The 20442-nt window shown below is 34.8% G+C and overlaps 2 protein-coding genes across 4 annotated transcripts; both read right to left on the reverse strand.

Moving 5' to 3' along the window:
* Window positions 1-1047: 1047 nt before the first annotated feature.
* FAP2 (Chalcone-flavanone isomerase family protein) lies at window positions 1048-4290 on the reverse strand. 2 transcript variants are annotated; one of them, XM_079001462.1, is made up of 12 exons: window positions 3940-4289; window positions 3315-3537; window positions 3006-3146; window positions 2705-2921; window positions 2538-2613; window positions 2361-2463; window positions 2180-2248; window positions 2053-2089; window positions 1898-1972; window positions 1765-1816; window positions 1468-1512; window positions 1048-1337 (listed from the first exon to the last, which is right to left on the reverse strand). In XM_079001462.1, the coding sequence occupies exons 2-12, from the start codon at window positions 3428-3430 to the stop codon at window positions 1240-1242; spliced, it is 1029 nt and encodes a 342-aa protein (XP_078857588.1). In that variant the 5' UTR covers window positions 3431-3537; window positions 3940-4289; the 3' UTR covers window positions 1048-1239. The 2 variants fall into 2 exon arrangements, with proteins under 2 accessions (XP_078857588.1, XP_078857587.1); XM_079001461.1 differs by having other exon boundaries at window positions 3006-3537; window positions 3940-4290.
* Window positions 4291-15987: 11697 nt separating this feature from the next.
* On the reverse strand, window positions 15988-19987 carry LOC145053420 (G protein alpha subunit 1). Of its 2 annotated transcripts, none has more exons than XM_079001463.1 (14): window positions 19831-19987; window positions 18555-18715; window positions 18328-18400; window positions 18194-18231; window positions 18001-18090; window positions 17726-17803; window positions 17538-17645; window positions 17335-17436; window positions 17198-17253; window positions 16973-17107; window positions 16786-16879; window positions 16646-16705; window positions 16494-16573; window positions 15988-16411 (listed from the first exon to the last, which is right to left on the reverse strand). In XM_079001463.1, the coding sequence occupies exons 2-14, from the start codon at window positions 18615-18617 to the stop codon at window positions 16234-16236; spliced, it is 1155 nt and encodes a 384-aa protein (XP_078857589.1). In that variant the 5' UTR covers window positions 18618-18715; window positions 19831-19987; the 3' UTR covers window positions 15988-16233. The 2 variants fall into 2 exon arrangements, with proteins under 2 accessions (XP_078857589.1, XP_078857590.1); XM_079001464.1 differs by having other exon boundaries at window positions 19782-19948.
* Between the last annotated feature and the right edge of the window lie 455 nt (window positions 19988-20442).

Below are 20442 nucleotides of genomic sequence, written 5' to 3' on the forward strand. Positions count from 1 at the left end.
AATTGGTTCTAAGTCACAGGAGGTGGTAATTAATATTGATAACACATCAACAATCACATTGATAAAAAAAATCCGGTTTTTCATGGCAGAAGTAAACACATGAAGTCTCGTTATCACTACATTCGAGAACGTTTTGAAGAGAAGGAAATCCTGGTGGAACATGTCAGTGGGAAAGAACAGTGTGCAAACATTCTAACAAAGGCTATTGCCAAGATCAAGTTTATCGAAATGCTCAAGCTTCTCGGAGTAAATGACCTCTCAATTTCCATTCAAAAATTAAAGGGGTGAATGTTGGTAATTTCCGTATTGCCCAAGAGTCCTTATCACAATGTCGTGATTAAGGAAAGTCTTAGAGTACAAGTAGGTATTAGACTAGGTTTAAAAGTCCTTGGTTAATTAACTATGTATATGATATATATGTAGATGGTTAGAGTTGATTGTCAAGTTTTGACATTACAAAGAGGAAAGGGTTGTAATCAAAGTTTGAGTTAGTTCTTTGAAGTATAACAAGTTATTTCCTGAGTTTTTTCTGTTTTCTGTTCCAATTAAAATCATTAGTTTGTTTCAATTGGTTTGGATTATTTGTTTTTCAATTAATTTGGTTTGGTTAACCGAATAAGGATACTTTATTCAGATTGATTTTGGTTAAATTTTCATTATTTTGTTTAAACCGATTAACCTAGTTTATTAATATTTAATTTTATATTTTTTATTTAATATTTAAAATTAGTACTAAAAATGATTTTCACCAAAGCCTAAATCGGGCAGCCCGCTTATCTAGTTAGTTTCCAACCCCTCTTATACGATCTAAGGTCTAAGCTTTTTTTATAGAAAAAAAAATCAAGACTTTCCTTATCAATTTATTTGATGGCTATTAATTTATTTGATTTAGTTTTCTTAATGTTCTTGTTAATCTGTTTTCACATAATGAACTCGTTTTTATTCAGGAAACCAAACCGAAAACTTTATTTGGTTTGGTTATTGTTAATTTAAAGATGCTAAAAAACCAATTAAATCAAACCGGAAATGTAAAATCCCTTTAGCCACTACAACAACAATCAACATATCTTTATTAATTTCACCATACACACTACAAATTTCCATTACACATTTGTTGTGTAACTATTAACTATGGACATTATAACCCCTGGCCTGTGGAGGCCTCTACTCTACCCTTTTTGTTGCCTCCATCACATTCACATTTCACACCACTAAACTTCAAGAACAATAATCTAGCACTTAGCACCTCCTCATTATATTGGCCACATTTTCTCCAATCTCTGTTTTTGTCTGCTCTGACACTGGCCCATCTCCAATGTACATATCAAAGAAAGCCCCTGAAGATTCAATTTTATCAAAAATACTACCTTTAACTTTTGTCTTTTTTAAATCAAAACAACAAAACTTGCATTACTTAAGTTGTAACACAATAAATAAACAAATAAATAAAGGTAATAGACCACTCACTGCACAAATCCCTACTATGAACTGCACCAATCCGTTTGCCTTCAACTGCATAAACATCAGTACATGACATCACATGACATGACAGAACAAAACATGTTGTACTAGGACTGGGACTACTGTCAATGGGGGATATGGACCCGCTCTATCAATTTCTCATGTGTGAAAAAGACGTAAATGCCCTCCTTATCCTCTCATCATTAAAAATAGCCCTAGAAAACTTGATCAGTCCAATCATGTAAAGTATTTATTATGGTGAGAGAGAGAGAGAGAGAGAGAGAGAGAGAGAGAGAGACTCACTCTCGGTTACAAGATGTCCATCAGCTGTCCTCCCAATTTTTATTGTTGTTCCCTGAACATTGATACCATGCATTATTATTTATTATTAAAACCAAGGGTAAATATGTAAATTGACAAAATGTAGAAGAATTACCGCTCGTATTGGAATATCCTCTGAAAAAAGAGACCCAAAACTTCTTAAGCAGTCATAATCAGTATCCGGATTCATCTGTAACACCAATAAAAAACACTCAATGGTTATAATTTATTTTAAAAAAAAATAAACTATCAACTGGAATAATGTTTCACCTTAATTAATCGGGCTCGAAGTGACTTCTCAAAAGCACTGTAAGAAACAAAAACAAAAAATTTTCAAATCAAAACTTTTTTCTTTTTTTACAAAAAATGATTTTTTTATTAGAATTATGTGACTTACTCTCTAACTGTACTGATTTTAAGTCCATTGTAGCTTACCACAAGCCTAACTGTCATGCTTATGTCCTCCCTGCAGCATATCACATCAAAATTCAAATACTTGAATTATATGATAAATTAAATTAACTTTTTTACAAAATGTAAAGGAATTAATATATTACAGGTAAAAGATTATATAATACCTGAGAAGATCAGAATAGAAGTTATGATGCTTGTTGACCTCCTCTTTGGGAAGAGAAGCATACTTTGACCCCAACTTCTTACAGATATCATAAGGGTGAACATCTATTGAAATTTTATATAACAACTGAGAACAAAACAAACTAACAATTTAAGTGAAGTTTTTTAAGTATACTTACAAAATCCAAATGCGTAGAGCTTCAAAGATTTTATTTTAATTATTTTCATTGTTTTCGATCCAGTTCCAACAAGAACCTGAAACATAGATACAGGTTGTTGTTTATAACAAGTTGCCAAGATATTAACAACAAAAAATGGAATTAAAGAATCAATTCAAGTATTCAACCTCTGTATTTAAACTGGAATTACTCCCTCCAAAGATGTTATCCAATAAAGTTGGGAATTCAATTCCAGTTTTTGGTTCAACTGCAGGTGATGAACAATTAAAATTTCCATGAAGATCACCACATTTCTGTTGTTGAACCTCACATGGAACATGATTCATATATCTCCCCACAACTCCATTGACATTTTCATGTGAAACAGCAAGATAATTCCTAGATCTGATCCCCACATACAAAAAAAAAATGTTAAAAACAGATGCATGATTCATGATTGAATGTATTCTGAAAAGAAGAAAAGCTTACATGTTGTCAAGTGGTGGAACTAAATTACCAGCTAAAGATAATGCAGGAATAAACTGAAGCTCTTTAGCCTTTCCCACCAGTTGTTTAATTGCAAACCTTGAGAACTTGTTAAAAATTTCAGGAATCTCAAGTGCTTTTTTCCTATAATTGCAGAAAAATCCATAATTGTTTTGGCCAGAAAATTGATATCTTTTATGGCTGATATTTGAATTTGAATTTGAGCTACTAGAACACCATAACATTACAGTGCCTGTAAACTTTGAAAGGTTTCTAAAAGTTTCTTGAAGAGCAATACTTCCAGGGGTATACCAGTTTCTAGAATGATGAGGTGAAATGTCAACCAATGAACTTATATGGTAGATATATCGACTAGGGGAAAGAGCTTCCATTGGAAAGAACTTAGGCCTTCCTTCATCAAGATCCATAAGAGCAAATAAGGGTTTTGCAAGATCTTCTTCTTGCTTCTACTTCAAGAATGCAGAACTCAGAGATGATTTCAGATGAAGATGGAAAGAAGATGAAACACCTACAACTGCAAAGGAATCAATCAGAATGGAAAGATTTATGTGCAATGCAGATGAATAAGGAGCGGAAATAAAACATCTGATGATCGAAAATAGCACCACTGTAAATTAAATTTCATGATGCATGAACTCTGTATTGAAATTCATGTCAAATTTGTAATTCAATGGCATTGGATGGAGGTTTATTCCCTCTGTTCAAATGTAAAATTACTATAAAGCTGACCAAATTGACACCAGTTTACCGCAAATTAAATGGAACATGGCATTCATATTTCCTATTAAAATCGTAGCCTCAACAAATTGTATCAAACCTAAGAACAAAATATGAATGCAAATCACAAAATTACGAAGAAAATTATGTACAGCCTGTTATATAGCACAGAAAATTAACCGAAACAATTAAAACGAACCTGAAATTATCACGGAAAGCAATGCACCAAAAACAGAGGGTCGATCACGCTTTCGTGTCCAAAAAGAACAGCTTTACTAGGGTTTTTTCAACAAGAATCGAATATGCTTTTTGGTAGGAATGATGAACGAGAGTTTCATATGGTGAATAAATGATCAAAACTTTGAACCGACTTTCCGTTTTTTTGCAAGAGAAAGCAAAAATCCTAAAAACTAATAAAGATTTTAAAATTTTTCTTCGATTTTGTTTCCGTTTTGCCAAATAAATTGGGATTTTTCTGGAACTTAACGAAGGAAGGAAGATTCCGGGTTCTGTTAAAGCGTGCAAAAGTATCTCTCTCTTTCTTGCATCTCTTGGACAAACAACATGAATTATAATATATAATTTTATAGAATTTGCCCCAAGGTTTAGACTAATTCGAAAACTTACCCTTTCGGTTAGGTAAACTATATCGAGAACGCCCGCTACTTGGCTTGTTTGGGAGTATTTTTTAAAATATCTTAAAAAAAATGTTTAGTAAACATAAAAATTTTAATGTAAAAATGATTTTTACAAAAAGCCATGAAATTTTGGTTTTTTCAAAAAATCAATAAATTGATTGAAAAACACTCACAAACACCCCCTAACACCTTATTCTCGAGTTTTAAAATTAAAGAAAGGGAAGGAAATAAAAGAGAATAAAAGAAATGGAAGGAAAGAAATTTTTTTTTTCATAATTAATTGTGTTCTCGAGTTACAAGGAAAATAAATGAAAGTTATGTTCTCAACCGGAAGGAAAGTAAATGAAATGGACATTTATACATTTTTGCCCTTTGTTAATATATATATATATATATATATATATATATATATATATATATATATATATATATATATATATATATATATATATCAATTACCCTTTATCTTTTATATAAAAAAAATGTTCTAAGCAAGTATTTGTTCCAAAGCAACTAATAAAATGTTCTAGTCATAACAATGTTCCAAAATAATCACTAAACATGTGAATCAACAAGTAAATGTTCCAAACAACGTGTTTAAATACAATGAAATCAACACGCTGCAAAACAATATCTAATTTTCGAACTTCATTCCCGTTCTCCTATCATTTTACCTAACTTAGTCATTCTCATTTAAAAAGGACAACACGTTGGTGCTTTTTCCAAACGCTCCACCAAAAAAGATATGCATTTGCCAATTCATCTAATCACATTCCCATAAGCTCCAACTCATTGTAAATTTCTTCTTCCAAATAAACATGGGGACGGGAGCTTTCCAAAACCTTACAAGAAGTAGCCAATATATAATTATTGGTAAAAATGATAGTCAAATGAAATATAATAAAAAATAAATCTCATGCTTCGGGCTTATTCTATTTTAAAAAAAAAAAAAAAAAAAAAAAAAAAAAAAAACACATTAAGAAGTTAAAACTAAAGTATTACACAAGCTTACTTTAATAAACTCATCCCATACTTTATCTTCTGCAATGAATAACTTGGTTGTTCGGTCCCATGAAAATCCACTTAATGAAACTCCTAAAAAAACATCATAAAATTGAGCAAAATGGTCTTTAAGTGTTTTCAATCGATTCTTCAAATCGTCTTTCTTTATGGGGGCGACGCGGTGCGGTCTCCAGTTGTTGGACATGTATGTTAGAGGGACAAGACACATGGCAAAAGAGAGCAAAACATGGAAAAATCGGGGTGTAAGCATGGATGTGATGCGTTCATTACATTGGCATGATGTGTTGTCATGGCCGGTCTATAAGACACGCATCATAGTTCAGTGCATGTGGCGAAGTCTTAGGAGGGACAAATGGTCGCTTCGGGAAGATCACATCACGATTTAGTGTATGGGTCAAAAATATATATGTTAAACATGTTCATTCAACTAACCTTTTTAGGATGAAAATCAGAATGAAATTCAAGTAAAATAGAGCTGAGAAAGAGATGAATATTAACGATCCTATGAGGATACAAAACCCCGAACGAGTTAAAGGTATTAACAAAGTGACAAGTAGATAGGCAATGTAGAGTTTAAGATCAAAGCAGAAGTTAGTTTTCACTAACTAATCAGGCGAGTAGTCTCGCTTTCTTTTTAGATGGTTGACATCATAATGTATAATGAATGTTGTATTATATGGGGTAATTATATATGGTAGTTATTATAACTCATGTAATGTATGCCCAGTATGAGATATTATGTAGGCAGATGTATTATTAGTGAGTCTTGTGGTTTTTGTAAGACATCACTATTAATGGTGCTATATGACTTGTGTGATGTTGCAAGCAATACGATGAAATGTGTGGATGTTGCAAGTAAAATCATGTGACTTGATATGTTACATGTCAATGCCTATTTGTTATGTTAAAATGATTATTTGATGTTATGTAGTAAAGCTAGTTTGATATCGGGGTGTTGTAAGTCAATATCTATTGGGTGTGTTAAGTGGTGTGACTTGTAGAGTATGAAGTTATTTAATAACTTGGTGTAGCAGACATATTTGTCTAACTAACTCATAATAGACTGATGGAAGAGAGCATTGTGGATGATCGTGATTACTCCATTGTTGGAGCGGATTCATAAGGCACAGGCCGAGGCTATGAAGGAAGAACACCGGAAGAGTGAGAGCATTGTGGGTCAGGTGGCTTCCTTTGATTATGATAACGTGGATTATTGACTTTGCATCAATGAGTTTGGGTTCCATATTTGGGCGGTGTACGCTAGATTATGATGGAGGAGGCTCACAATTCGAGTTTCTCCATTCATCTCAGGGCAACGAAGATGTATAGGGATCTTCGTCCTGATTATTGGTGGCCCTGCATGAAGCAAGATGTGGCCTGATACGTGGAGTGGTGCTTGACTTGCAGGAACGTCAAGGCCGAGCATCAGCGACCTCACGGAAAGATGCAATCGTTGGAGATTCCCGTATGGAAATGGGAAGACATCACCATGGATTTTATCACGAAGCTTCCCAAAATTGCGCATGGAGTATATTCGATATGGGTTATCGTGGATTGTTTGACCAAGAGAGTGCATTTCATTCCGGTTCAGGAGAGTATTTCTGTAGAGAAGTTGGTTGGATTTATATCAGGGAGGTGGTGGCACGTCATGGGGTTTCGGTATCAATGGTTTCTGAAAGAGATGTCTGATTTACTTCTAGGTTTTGGAAGAGGTTTCATGACGAGTTGGGCACTCGTCACCTTTTCAGTACAACATTCCATCCGCAGACCGATGGTCAGAGTGAGCGGACTATTCAGACTCTTGAGGATATACTACGAGCATGTATGTTGGACTTTGGAGGGAGTTGGGATATGTATCTTTCGTTAGCAGAATTTTCGTATAACAACAGTTATCACACCAACATTAATCGAACTCCTTTTGAGATGCTCTACGGGAGGAAATGCAGGACCCCGATTTGTTGGGGTGAGGTCAGTCAGCGGGTTATGGGGAGTACTGAGGTGGTAATCAAGACCACTGAGCTGATTCAACAGGTTCAAAGCAGGCTCCAAAAAGCTCAGAATTGGCAGAAGAGTTATGCCGACAGGCGCCAGTCAGACTCAGAGTTCCAGGTGGGAGATATGGTTCTCCTGAAGGTGTCACCTTGGAAAGGTGTCATCCGGTTCAGGAAGAGGGGCAAGTTGGGCCCCACGTATATTGGTCCTTTCAGGGTTTTGGCTCGGGTGGGCCGGGTTGCTTATCACTTGGATTAGATGAGCTCAGTCAGATTCTTATCACATTCCACGTCTCTCAGTTATAGAAGTGCTTAGTGGATGATTCCATAGTGATGTCGTTGGAGGATATTCAGGTGGATGACCGCCTAAATTATATTGAGAGACCGATGGCGATTTTGGATCAGAAGACGAAAACCTTTAAGAACAAGGTTGTCGAGCTGGTGAAGGTGCAATGGCAGCACTGCAAGGGTTCGGAGTGGACTTGGGGATCCCGAGGATGAGATGAGGGAGCACTATCAGGATTGGTTCGCGGCAGCAGACTTCGAGGACAAAGTCTAATTCAAGTGGGGGGAAATTGTAACACTTGAATCCTGGCATGTTTCGTAATCCCCATTGCGTTATTTAAAAGCTGCATTTTGGACCTTGACCAGTACGCGCGGCGTACCACGTGGTACACTTAGCGTACAAACATAAAAGCCAGTACCTAGGGGCATACTAAGGGATACGCTTCGCGTACTGATGCAAGGATTGGTTGTGACTCTGGACACGTATAGGGGTCATACATGCATGAACGCGAGGCGTACGTATGAGTTAATGAAACCCTAATTTAGGGTGATACACCCTATATAAACACCTTAAGTCATTAGGGTTGGCCTCTTTACCAGCCCCTAAGCCTTCAAAACCCTAGAAATTGTTCCTTAGCCTCCATTGTTGTATTTTGAGCTCATTGTGTGCATTTTAGTGTGTTTTGGTTCATATTCAAGAAAAAGGAGTTTGGTGCAAGATTGTGAATCAAGGAAGAGCTTGTAGATCCCGATTCTCTACTTCATTTCCAACTTATTTGAGGTAAAAAGCTTTGATCTTGTCCATTAGAAGCTTAGATCTAGTCTATATGAGTATTGGACCCTTTTTGGTCCCATGAATGAGATATAGTGGTTTGTCGCCACTCCAGGAGCTATGAGTTGCCACTCTTGGTGTTTTTGTGGTTCAAGGTCCATAAAGTTGGCACCTTTGGGGTTTAGAATCACCTATGCATGAGATTATGTCCTTTAAGTGAAATTAAAGTGTTATATCTTGAAGTTGGGTTCTTTTGGGGCATGCAAAGTCACCAAGTTAGTGACTTTATGGTTATAGACGCTTATTAGGAGTTAGATCTGTGGTTTGGGCTTCTAGTCTTAAGCATTAAGTGCTTATTGTGGATTTTTGGGCTTCGAGGTTAGGCTTTCCTTTTGGGCTAAAGTGCTTCGGCCTTGTTGGGCCATCTGAAGACAAGTGTTTGGACTAAGAGAAGGAGTGGGCTTTAGGGTAAGGCCCATGTAAGGGTTTGGGACCAATTTAGAAAATTGGGCCATAAATGGGCCTTGGATGATTAGTTGTATTTTTGGGCCTTTATATTGTGAGTTTGGGCTTTAGTCTTGGATTAAACCGGGTGAGGGGTAAAATATTCCTTTTACCCCAAGTATGGATTATTGGATATGGATTGGAACCCAAATGTTAATTGGGTATTATTTTATATGGATAGCTCGGGGATTCATCGGACCAGCAGCCAAGGATTTTTAGTGAGATTCAGCACATGAGTTGAGCTTCCTTACTAGGTTTAGCGGGTCTAAGGCATCAATGTCGGTTCTTATCGTTTATGTTAGGATGCTAGGTAGGGATGTCAAAAAGTCTTGTGGGACCCTGATCTCGTGGGGGGGGGGGGGGCATCCCGTATGGGAGCATTTGTTGAAAAAAATCGGGGACGGGGGCGGGGGCGGGGTTTGGTAGTCCCGTCCCGAAACCCCTGTGGGGGCCCCGTTAATAAATTATATAAATTGACATATATTAATTATATAAATATAATAAACAATAAAATGATTTTTACGTACAAAAATTCAACAAAAAACATGTTTTTAAGTTATTTGTAACATGTAAAATTATGTTACAGATATTTATTTGTTACCCAAAAATAGTTTCTTTTAGCCCAAACAAGAACTTCTTTTAGCCCAAATAAGGTAGCCCAAAATCAATCGTGGGCGGGGGGAGCGGGTGCGGGGACGGGGGTCAGAAGGGGAATTCGGGGACGGGGGCGGGGGTGGAAAGGATGGAGATTTCGGGGGCGGGGGCGGGGGAACGGGAAAATTCTAGGGGCGGGGGCGGGGGATGCAATCCCCGTCCCGTTTGCCCCCGTTGACATCCCTAATGCTAGGAGTCTGCGTGACCCTTACATGTGTTATGTGTTGCTATGTATACCGGGCGGGGCTCGATGACGGGCGAGGCTCGATGATTTAATCGTATGTTATTATTGTATGATCATTGTATGTGTTAGCATGATTATGTAATATATATTGTATGTGTATAGTGGGTAGGGCCCGATGTCAGGCAAGGCCTAAGAATAACATATATGTATACTGAGCGAGGCTCGATGCTGGGCGGGGCCCGATGGAGGGCGAGGCCCGATGTTGGGCGGGGGCCCAGTATGTGATTTATTATGTATGGTATGGGGTAGTTTGGGGAACTCACTAAGCTTTATGCTTACGGTTTTCAATTTATGTTTCAGGTACTTCTGGTTCCAGAAGAAAGAGCTTGAGATGACTGCATCGCACACACCGTGTAGTTCCGCTTTTTGTGATTTACTCTGATTGATAAGATGTGTGATACACTTATTTTCACTTGGATTGTATTGATAATGTTTTTGGAATATTGTTTTGTTTAAATTAAAAAGACAAAATTGCAAAAATGGTCCCTGTGGTATGCATTTTTTTTTGGGTTTTAGTCCAAACCTCGACTTTTTTGGATTGGTGGTCCTTTTGAGCTAGTTTCATTGCGGATTTGGTCCCTCAGTAAACTGAAATGACTATAATACCATTGGGGTATTTATTTTTCATTTTTCTTTGATTTTTTTAAATACAATATCTATTTATTTATTTTAATAATTATTTTAATAATAAAAAATGGCCCACTTCTCTCTCTCTCTCTCTCTCTCTCTCTCTCTCTCTCTCTAGTTCATACCTCACTGGACCAACCTTTCCCTTCCTTCTTCTTCACTTACAACCAAGAACCACCGCTTCCGGCTACCTGAGCAGCTTCCTCTGCCACTCCACGCTGCCATGGTAAAAACCCACCACCACCGTGTTTATTTTGTCGAGTACAACATCCCCAAACATCCCCGACCCTTACTCCTTCCTCTCATCGTCTCTCACGAGTTGACCTCGCCGGAAGAAATAAACAAAAGCAGCGGGAGTCGCCAAAGCGAGCACCACCGGCTGCCACCATCGTTCTCAGCCCACTCTGCCCTCCCCTGTCGTGACCCACTGTTTCGACCGCCTTCCTTAGTTCCACCGAGGTAAATCACAGTAGCCGCCACCTCCTTTATTTGTGTCGGTTCTTAGTTCTTTCACAAGCTCCACCATTTGACACTTGTTGGAATCACTACCAAGATTTTCCAATAAACAACATTATATACAAAAACAACTTCAAACCAACAAATTAAAGTCCATCCAATGTACCTGGAACGAAATCGGGGATGAGAGGGCCAAATCGGAGACCAAATATACAAATGTAGGTATACACAAAAACATACAGATGTAGGTACACCAAGAAATTAAAACCTATAAATTGATAGAGAGGCGGGAATGATAAACAATCATCAATCTGTAAAGCTAGGGTTGTGAGGCAGAGAATGATAGTTTCTGGGGCAGACACGGTGATTTCTTCTCTCTTGATTTTCTTTCTGTTGAAACAAGGTCTGTTAAAAGAAAAATAGAAAAGGCCGAAGGTGGAAGAAGCAAGAAGGAAGAAGATGAAAGAAGGAAGAAGATGGTGGTTATGGGAATTGGGTGTGTTTCTTTTTCTGGAGAGAGAGAGAGAGAGAGAGAGAGAGAGAAATGGGCCATTTTTTATTATTAAAATAAATAAATAGATATTATATTTAAAAAAATCAAAGAAAAATGAAAAATAAATACCCCAAGGGTATTATAGTCATTTCAGTTTACTGAGGGACCAAATCCGCAATGAAACTCGCTCAAAAGGACCACCAATCCAAAAAAGTTGAGGTTCGGACTAAAACCCCAAAAAAATGCATACCACAGGGACCATTTTTGCAATTTTGTCAATTAAAAATGAACTTTCTGGGTCATATTTTTGGGACGTTACACCAACCCAACATACTAATGCAGGATTCACAAAGACAACTTGCATCCTACACAGTATGCTGAGAAAAACTCACCTGACTCACGAAGTCAGCTAAACCACAGCTCACTGCCATGCAACCGGTGCTACAACACACAAATGGTCCAGAAGGTGATATCAAAGACGAGAAGGTGTTGCTTGCTTGATCATTGCACAAATTCTCCTTCTACTTCCTTCAAAGAGCACCAAAACCACAAAAACGAGCCAAAACCACCAAGAAGGATTAGGGTCAAGGTTTCTGAGGTTTGAGAGTGATGGAGGCTGAAAAATGAACCCTAAATTCGAGTTTATGGGGATTAAATATGAAGGAAACCCTAAAAGATCATGGGCATGGGTTCCAACCAAGGTTCTAAATGGCGTGAGGCGTGGCGTGGCGGCAATGCCAAACCTCATGCTTAACGAGCCATGACGTTTTTCAAGGCGTGATGGAAGACGGCGATTTTGTATTAATTTAAAATTATATTACCACATAAATATAAATTTATATTAAATATAACTACTTTTTAGAAGTGTTAGATCAATAACTAATAACAAAAAGTTAACAAAAACCACAATACTTGTATCTCCGATTTGAAAAGACATAACAAAGAGCAAAAAACTGTGTCTCAAACGAAAAAACGCGCGTCATAACACGCCATAACGCGCCATGGCGCGCCATATCACGCATTGCCACACGACACGCCTAACAGCAACGTTATGAAGCTTTTCGTAACGGCGAAGCCACGCCTCACGCCATGGCACGCCTTTTAGAACACTGGTTGCAACCCTTGTCACGTCGTGACCAACCTCCAGATACGCGTTCTTCATTTGCCTGGTCACATCGTGACCTCCCCATGGTCACGTCGTGACACATGATTCTTCCTAAAAATCATGTCTTTGACTTATTTATGCCCTATTCTGATCCAATATGAAAAACGGGTGTTACAAACCACATAGTTTTCGGTTCTAGATTTGTCATGGATGCTTACTTGGGTGTTGTTTGGAGGCAATATTTATAGTGTTGGCTCAAGAAACAAGGTTTGTCTCTTAGCCATGAATTGTTGTACCATGTATAAGGTATCTCCCCGACTATGATAACCCGAGTGTTGGCTGAGTGGAAACCTACTAAAAGATTTGACAATAACTCCTTCAAAATAGTATTTTGTTGCATATTAAGTCTTTAACAATCCATAGGTTTCTTAAAAACTTGATAAGAGGAAGGTACGATGTAGACATCCTCCACACAAACGTGGTAATACTGTTTCTATTGATGACCATAAAAATAACAAAAAATACAAACTCACGCGGAAATAATATCTTGCATGTGAAACATCAGCCCAAAATGAATAATAAACACTTGTGCGTGACTACAATACATATACAAACCATAAAGTTGAAAGTAAATGGAGTCCACGATAACGGTTCCAGTTATGTCCTATGTCATAATCATGTTAGAGTTCAAACGACAAAACCAACAGATTATACAAAAGTCAAGGGACTACTTTTGCAACGCATTCATATTATAGGAATCTAAATAGAAACTTGATTCATAAAAGCTCGGGGGAAAGGTGAATACCGACACGCTTTCATGGGACCCTTGGATTTTGTTGAATTCTCTTTGTTTTTAACCGTCGCCGACCAGCTATGTTCCTGTCGCATATATAATTTTTTTTTTAAACAAATACTCGTAATTTGATTTATAACACGAAGTAATTTTATGCAGTATTTGTGATCAATCAAACCTTAACAATATCTACATATTACAACAAATGACATCAGTTGGGTTATATATAACAAATATAGTATATGTTAAAATTGACCGAAGACACCATTCCCCATCTCATACACATTCATATTTTGTATTAGTTATCCTTATAGGTTACACATTAAAAGCTTGTAAAAATGAATATAAATAAGCATAACAATCGAATAAATATCGTAATTTCGTACAGGCATGATCGTGGCTGTGAATAAAGAAAGAGCTTGAAAATCACAAAAGAAAAAGACAAAATTGCCACTAGAAGGAACTCGTATGACCAAGACAAGAAAAATAAGGGTATTTCGGTCATTATAAGAAAAGTCAAAACGTCTAGAATATATATGATAATATAGGCTAGATACATAGCAGGGATGAACCCACGTATCTTTATTGGTCAGGAGAATTAAATTCCAAGTTGTTGGGAGGTATACTCTTACCAAACTAGTCCGGGTCCTAAAATTTTGAGGGTCTCATAGTTTGGTCCTAAAATTTTGAGGGTCTCATAAAATATGTATGTATATGTATATCTTCTATCTTAATAAAAGAAATCATTTGTACATATGGTTCTTCCAGAATTCATTTTTCCTTCAATGTAAATTTACTTTCATATCCTCGACTCATTTTAATTTCCGGTTTGTATGCCCTTTTATCATAGAACATTTATTTCGGTTTGATTTTGATTGTTGATTATAAAGGGATTGATGTGGTGACCTTTAAATAGATTTGTAAACAATCCATGTTATCACTACATACACCTCCACCAAATTTGTTAACAAAAATACCATAAATTTTGCCAATCCATTAACTTTAATCTACTTTCTTTTACTTATATAATTTTTTTTTATTTATAATAAACAACATTATTACGCAAGAGTAATCGAATTTCAATGTTCTGATATTTTGATGTTTTATAGAAATATTATAAAAACTTATATGATTTGGATTATAATTTGTTAAAAGTATATGATTATTAAATAGTATATAAAGTCTATAAACATGATTAACCTGGAACCAACTAACAAATAATTTAAAACTATATATATCAAATATGTTGTATTCTTACCATAGAAAAAACTATTACTAACTTGGTAATAATTATTTTTTATTAGTTAGATATAAGATGTTTACATATAGAAATAATATAAAAAATAAATCTAAGTTCAAAATCCTGAAAAAAGATATGACTTTGATTTTAAGATATAGTTAGGCAAGTTTTTCTTAACGTTTTTGTTGTATATGTATTAAATCACATAACAAATTAGGATTAAATGAAATGTTATCATGTTTATATATAAAACATTTATATAATTAATTAATCATAAATGTTAAATGAAAGTTTATGTTTTGAAGAAAACAAAGCCCCGTATTAGAGTTTTTCTTTGTGATAACAAGAAATTTGTTAATTTACGGTTTATGTCTTTACAAATATATGATTATTCATTACAATTTTAAATTATCAAGAATGTTTTTCTTTTTAACCCGTGGTTTTCACGGATTGTAACCTAGTTAGTATATAAAATCAATATAAGCCCTAATAAACTAAAATAAAATATCAACTATGGTCAAAGTAAAAAGAACAAAAACTTATTTAAGTTAAGTTACCTTACCATTTGCCTTATGATTTTTCACTCTATAGTTTATTAGTAATGCACAAAATGATTTTTGCAATTTATTTTAATGTAGGGAAAGAATTTTCTTTGTCTACCAAAATATGTTTGGACCGACTCTTAACTTGAATTAGTTTCTCCATCAAATAACAGATTATACTACAGATAGATGACTGAAATAGCCTCACAACAAAATGATTTCTTCATCATCGATTTGCCTTATGTATCTTATCATGAAAAATTAACTTTTTATATAATACTTAAAAATAATTCATTAAATATAAGATTTTGTATTGTTTCAAAAAATATATATACAAGATTTTGTAACTTTTAAAGTAGATGCTCTCAAGTCCCTTTGTAAGGCTTGGTCAAAACAATCTTTTAAGCTATTAAGTATTAAAGAAAAAGATGTGGAACTGAATTTTATGGACGACTTGGGATTTAACATAACAAAACATAGTCCTGAGCAAAAATTGCACATACAAAATCAAACATACTGAAATTGGATCTCGTTACACACACAATGCCACAAAACAACAATAAAACTGAGAATAATCCCATAAATTAGAGGGTGGAACTGAATTTTATCTTTAAGATTAACCGTTTAAGGGTATATGATTGAAAACCCTATATTGTATATTGTGCATAAGGTGGAGAAGAAAGATGAGACATTATTACCTATCAATGGAGAAAGATTAGACTTGTCGTTTATATCCAATTTCTAATAAATTGTTATAAACTCCTTTTCACTCTTCTATCGATGTGTTTACTGGGTTTATACCAATAAAAAGAATACATACATGTCTACACCAACACTAAAAGGAACAAAAATGTGAAGACCCTAAAAGGAGATGTATATATAATTATAAAATCCGACAATTTTATATTATATATTACCAAGAAAGCTACATACATGGAGAAATATATGTGAAAATATCCCAGGTAATACATGAAAAAAGGGGTTGGGTCTAAAACGAACCAATGAAACCATATTTCTTTAACCTGTGAAATACCAATGATAATAATAATAGTCAAAAAGAATTTTGGTGAAAATGAAATGAAATGGAAATATTGACATTTTTAGCCTTTGAAAATGATGATATATGTCACAATAAGCCTGCTTCAAAGAGGTTTCTCCTTCTTAGGGTTTCATCTACCAATTTGAATGTTTTCTTCACAAGTTTCTGGTCAAGAGCAGTGGTTCTGTAGATCTTGAACACACGATCCTGGTGGTCACATGTCACGTTCTGATAGTACAACTCTTCAAATTTCTTCTTCACAAACCTACCAAAAAATAATAATTTGTATTTGGATTAAGTGGATTTTTTGTACTTTAGAGAAAAATGAAAGTAAATGCTATGCTTACTCATATGCATGTTCAACTTGTTGCTTTCCTGTTGAAACTGGCTGATAATCTTTGAACCAATCACATACGTTCAGGGGCACCTAACAAAACAACTCTACAATCTCAGACCAAAAATTAAAATTCTTTTTTTTTTTAGTTCAAGTACCACTTACTTTTGAAACCTTTTTCTCGAAAATGTCAAACTTGTTTAGAAACAGCATGAAAGACGTTTTCTGCATATACATTATTAATTAATATTGCCTTGAGTTATACTAATAACAAGAGGAATCAAAATATATTGATATTTTTTTACCTCAAAACATTTTTGTTTGAGGACCCATTCAAAGAGTTCTTTCGTCTCCATCATTCTGTTCCTGTTTTCATCTTCAAACAACGTTTGATCATACCTACTCAAAAAAAAAATGTAATGCAAAAAGACGTAAATGCCCTTGTAGTTCAAAAATAACAAACTCAGATAATAATAATAATAATAATCTTACTCGCTAATAGCAGCGCAAAATATGACAGCTGTAACACCTTCAAATAAATGAATCCACTTCCTTCGCTCGTTTCTCTGCCCTCCAACATCAAAAAGTCTATATACTTCCCCGCTTTTTTTGTTCTCCCCAACAGGGCTACATTCGTCCATTTTTTTTCATCACATTAATAATGGATTTACATTTACAATATCATTATCACATAACGGGGGTATTTTGGTCTTTTACCTGAACTGGATTTCTACAACACCGGTTGTACGAACACGCGCATGGAGAACATCCTCCTGCTCATAAATAAACTCGTTAACAAATAAATTAACTTTAATTACAGCAGTGAAAATTGTATAATGTGATTTGTTAGATACCTTTGTAGGAATATAATTTGGATCTGATAATCTCTGCAAATTTTCCATGAAATAATCAGCACAATCTGGAACTTGAAGTTCATTCCCACGAGCATATGTTTCCTAAAATGCACAAATTGTAACAATTAGGGTTTGTTTTGTTGGAATTGAATGGAATGAGTGATTACATTTCGTTTCAATTATTTATCTGTTTTCAGAGATACCTGTATAGCTGGATCTTTCCATATCTTTAAAATCTCCTCAACAAGTTCTTCAGTAAGACGTGGATAATCCAATCTCCCTCCAATTTCCGATAGTTTCTCTCCGATTTCCTATTACACAAAAAGTTAATTCTCCAATTTCCTATTATATTATCTAAAATCTACTTATAATTGGGGATTTTTCAAAGTACCTTATTGTCAACAGATAAGCCATACTTTGAAGCGTCTCCTTCACTTAGAGCCAATTCTTTTGCTCCATCGTGTAAAATCTATTTAACACATGTCAAAATTCACATCAATGGAATATAACCAAGGCATTCTAAAATCTCGACATCACAAAGATTCAGACAATTTTTAATTTTTAAATTTTAACACACGTGTTTCTGTTTCTGTTTCTGTTTCTGTTTACAATTTGTCAAAACAAAGGAATATAAAACCTAAACACACCCTTTCAAGTATTGCATACTTTTATTGTCTGATAGACATTTGCATGGATGACTGAGGTGTAGCTCTGAAGCTCTCTCTCATCAAAGCCAGTTTGAAACAGTAGTTTTATCTGCCAAAAAATAAAAAATAAATAAGGTTTCTCCACCCTTTAAAATACATAGATAAAGATAATATTTATAAATAGATTTGCATAATGATTAATGATATGCTACCTGTTTGAAAATAGTAGACTTCCCTGATTCTCCCGCACCTTAACAAAAAACATTGAATTATAGGATTAAATGCAAGAAATAGCAAGGTAGTATTTTCACTTATTTGTTTATTATATTTATATTTATATTTATACCAAGTAATAGAAGTTTCTGAATATGTTTCTCTGCCTTTGTTTCTTGCTCAATGCGCCTTTCTATTTCTGCAGCCTGAAAAGTGAAAAACATAACATTAATTTTGTCAAATTGAATCATATATGTGGAGTCAAAGATTGTCTCTGAAAATTCCAAAAGTGCCCTTATGGAGACAGGGTGACTCCAGACACTAACAGTTATATTACAGTTGAAAGGGCAAATTCACTACCTGCACATTTTCTTCTGTGTTAGCTTGATTACCACGTTTGTGTCTACTGCAGAGTAAGCCCATGTTCTTAACTGCAGTTTTTATACCAACTTAGATTCAAGTTGCATTTTTCATCAGAAGATTTGTTGAATATTATGATGCTTCTAGAATACAAACTTCACCTGAAATCAACCATTTGTCACGATGAATTTGAAAATTTATGAATGAATCCAAAATATAAAAATTTGCATCTTTTGTTTCTTTGCTATGATTCGCGAATTAGCTACTAAAATGAGAAACTTGTGAAGTGGGTGGTAATAATGGAAGAATCTATCATTTATGATGAGTGATTATCTACAAATTCTTTCTTCTAAAAGATTCACTTCACTATTGGATACAACTATGAACTCTTTAATTAAATAAAAATGCACACAGAAAGTAGTTACATTTCCGTATAAAAACAAAGGGATAATGAACATATGTTTTTTGTTAAGTTCTGGACAATTGGTTAGTTGGATTTCACACTTCAAGTTTGGATCAATCTTAACATCCTCTAGGATCTATATTGAAACAAATCATATGTAATTTAATGGAAATAAAGGATCTTACAAGAGTTCCCCAATTTAAACCAATCTGCCATTCTTTCCTAACCAGTTCCTACCTAACATCTCTCAAAATACTCCGGTGCAAATTGCAGGTAATTAAACTTTCAAATTTCCTGAAAGAGAAACAGTTCAATTCTTGCCAAAACTGAAGTACTCTTTCCCTATAATGTTACGTAATACAATTGATTACTACTCATGTTGCAGGAAATGCAAAAAAACCTGATGAACTCAATTTTATAGCAGTCGCAAAGGAAAGGAAGTTAAAAAGGTACTTCAAATCAGGAAATCGCAAGTTTTATTGCATCGAACTAAAAATTATTCAGATTACCAAACGAAGTACTCAATTAAAACAACTTAAAGAGAAAAGCTAACTACAAACGCGTAAACACATCAACGATGACTGCAAAACCCCAGAAAACAAAATCATGTTAATATCCGTATGAAGAACAATGCCAATGTATAGAAAATAAAGTTCATAGAAATACATTCAAAGCGATAATTACGCTAACAAACGAACAAATTTCCCTTCGGAAATCATCAACTAAAAGCGGCGCTTCAAATAAAATGCGGAATCAAACAATTGCCAACAAAAAATAACATACAGAACCTAAACTTTAACAAGCTTAAAAAAATCGATTTGTACACAGAATCAAGCTGTCCATAGAGTGTATCTAGCAAGCAAAGACGCTAACCAAGATGAAACTGTAGGATCCACCGAAAGAGATGAAAGAGAGGAAGCTTCACAGTGATCTGTTCGAGAGAGAGAGAGAGAGAGAGAGAGAGAGAGAGAGAGAAAGAGAGAGGGTTGGAAGTCCCAAAGTGGAGTTTTTATGGAACCATAGTTAAGTTAAAGCTTTGACCATAGTTGTAGTAGAAGTCACTCCAAGCAAATGAAATTTATAAGCTAAATATTAGTTCTTTCTTCTAATGGTAAAATAATTAAAAGTTTGAGAAATTAAATTGCCTCTAATTATCCACTAACATTATGATTAGTCATCATTTTACCATTAAATTTAATTTGATTTATATATTCCTAATATATTTTTAATAAGATGGTTAAAAAAAATATGAAATTGTGACACTTATAATAATACTAGTGGATAGTAATATTTGTAGGCATAAAAGGTAAGAAGCAATTTAATTTCTCTTAAAAGTTATAAGTTTAAGAAGTAGTCAATAGTTATAAATTTAGCAGATTTATTTGAATCAATGAGATACAACCCTAAATAAATGAATCTAACTAGATAATAAAGATATCAGAGATGTCAAAAGATTTTAAAAGTAAGTGAATCTGATATATAAAA

This window comes from Lactuca serriola, chromosome 5 (genome assembly GCF_051521515.1).
Source record: "Lactuca serriola cultivar US96UC23 chromosome 5, Lser_US96UC23_V15, whole genome shotgun sequence".
NCBI lineage: Eukaryota > Viridiplantae > Streptophyta > Magnoliopsida > Asterales > Asteraceae > Lactuca > Lactuca serriola.

What these genes read in the sequence shown, in the direction of transcription:
- FAP2 (XM_079001461.1), bottom strand. Translation starts at nt 3,430, where the DNA reads ATGGATCTTGATGAAGGAAGGCCTAAGTTCTTTCCAATGGAAGCTCTT. An exon ending in GTTCCACCACTTGACAACAT is followed by an intron (nt 2,922 to 3,005) that starts GTAAGCTTTTCT and finishes TGTGGGGATCAG; the next exon opens with ATCTAGGAATTATCTTGCTG. An exon ending in AAAATCAGTACAGTTAGAGA is followed by an intron (nt 2,090 to 2,179) that starts GTAAGTCACATA and finishes TGTTTCTTACAG; the next exon opens with TGCTTTTGAGAAGTCACTTC.
- LOC145053420 (XM_079001463.1), bottom strand. Translation starts at nt 18,617, where the DNA reads ATGGGCTTACTCTGCAGTAGACACAAACGTGGTAATCAAGCTAACACA. An exon ending in TCAGAAACTTCTATTACTTG is followed by an intron (nt 18,232 to 18,327) that starts GTATAAATATAA and finishes TTTTTTGTTAAG; the next exon opens with GTGCGGGAGAATCAGGGAAG. An exon ending in AGTCTACTATTTTCAAACAG is followed by an intron (nt 18,091 to 18,193) that starts GTAGCATATCAT and finishes ATTTTTTGGCAG; the next exon opens with ATAAAACTACTGTTTCAAAC.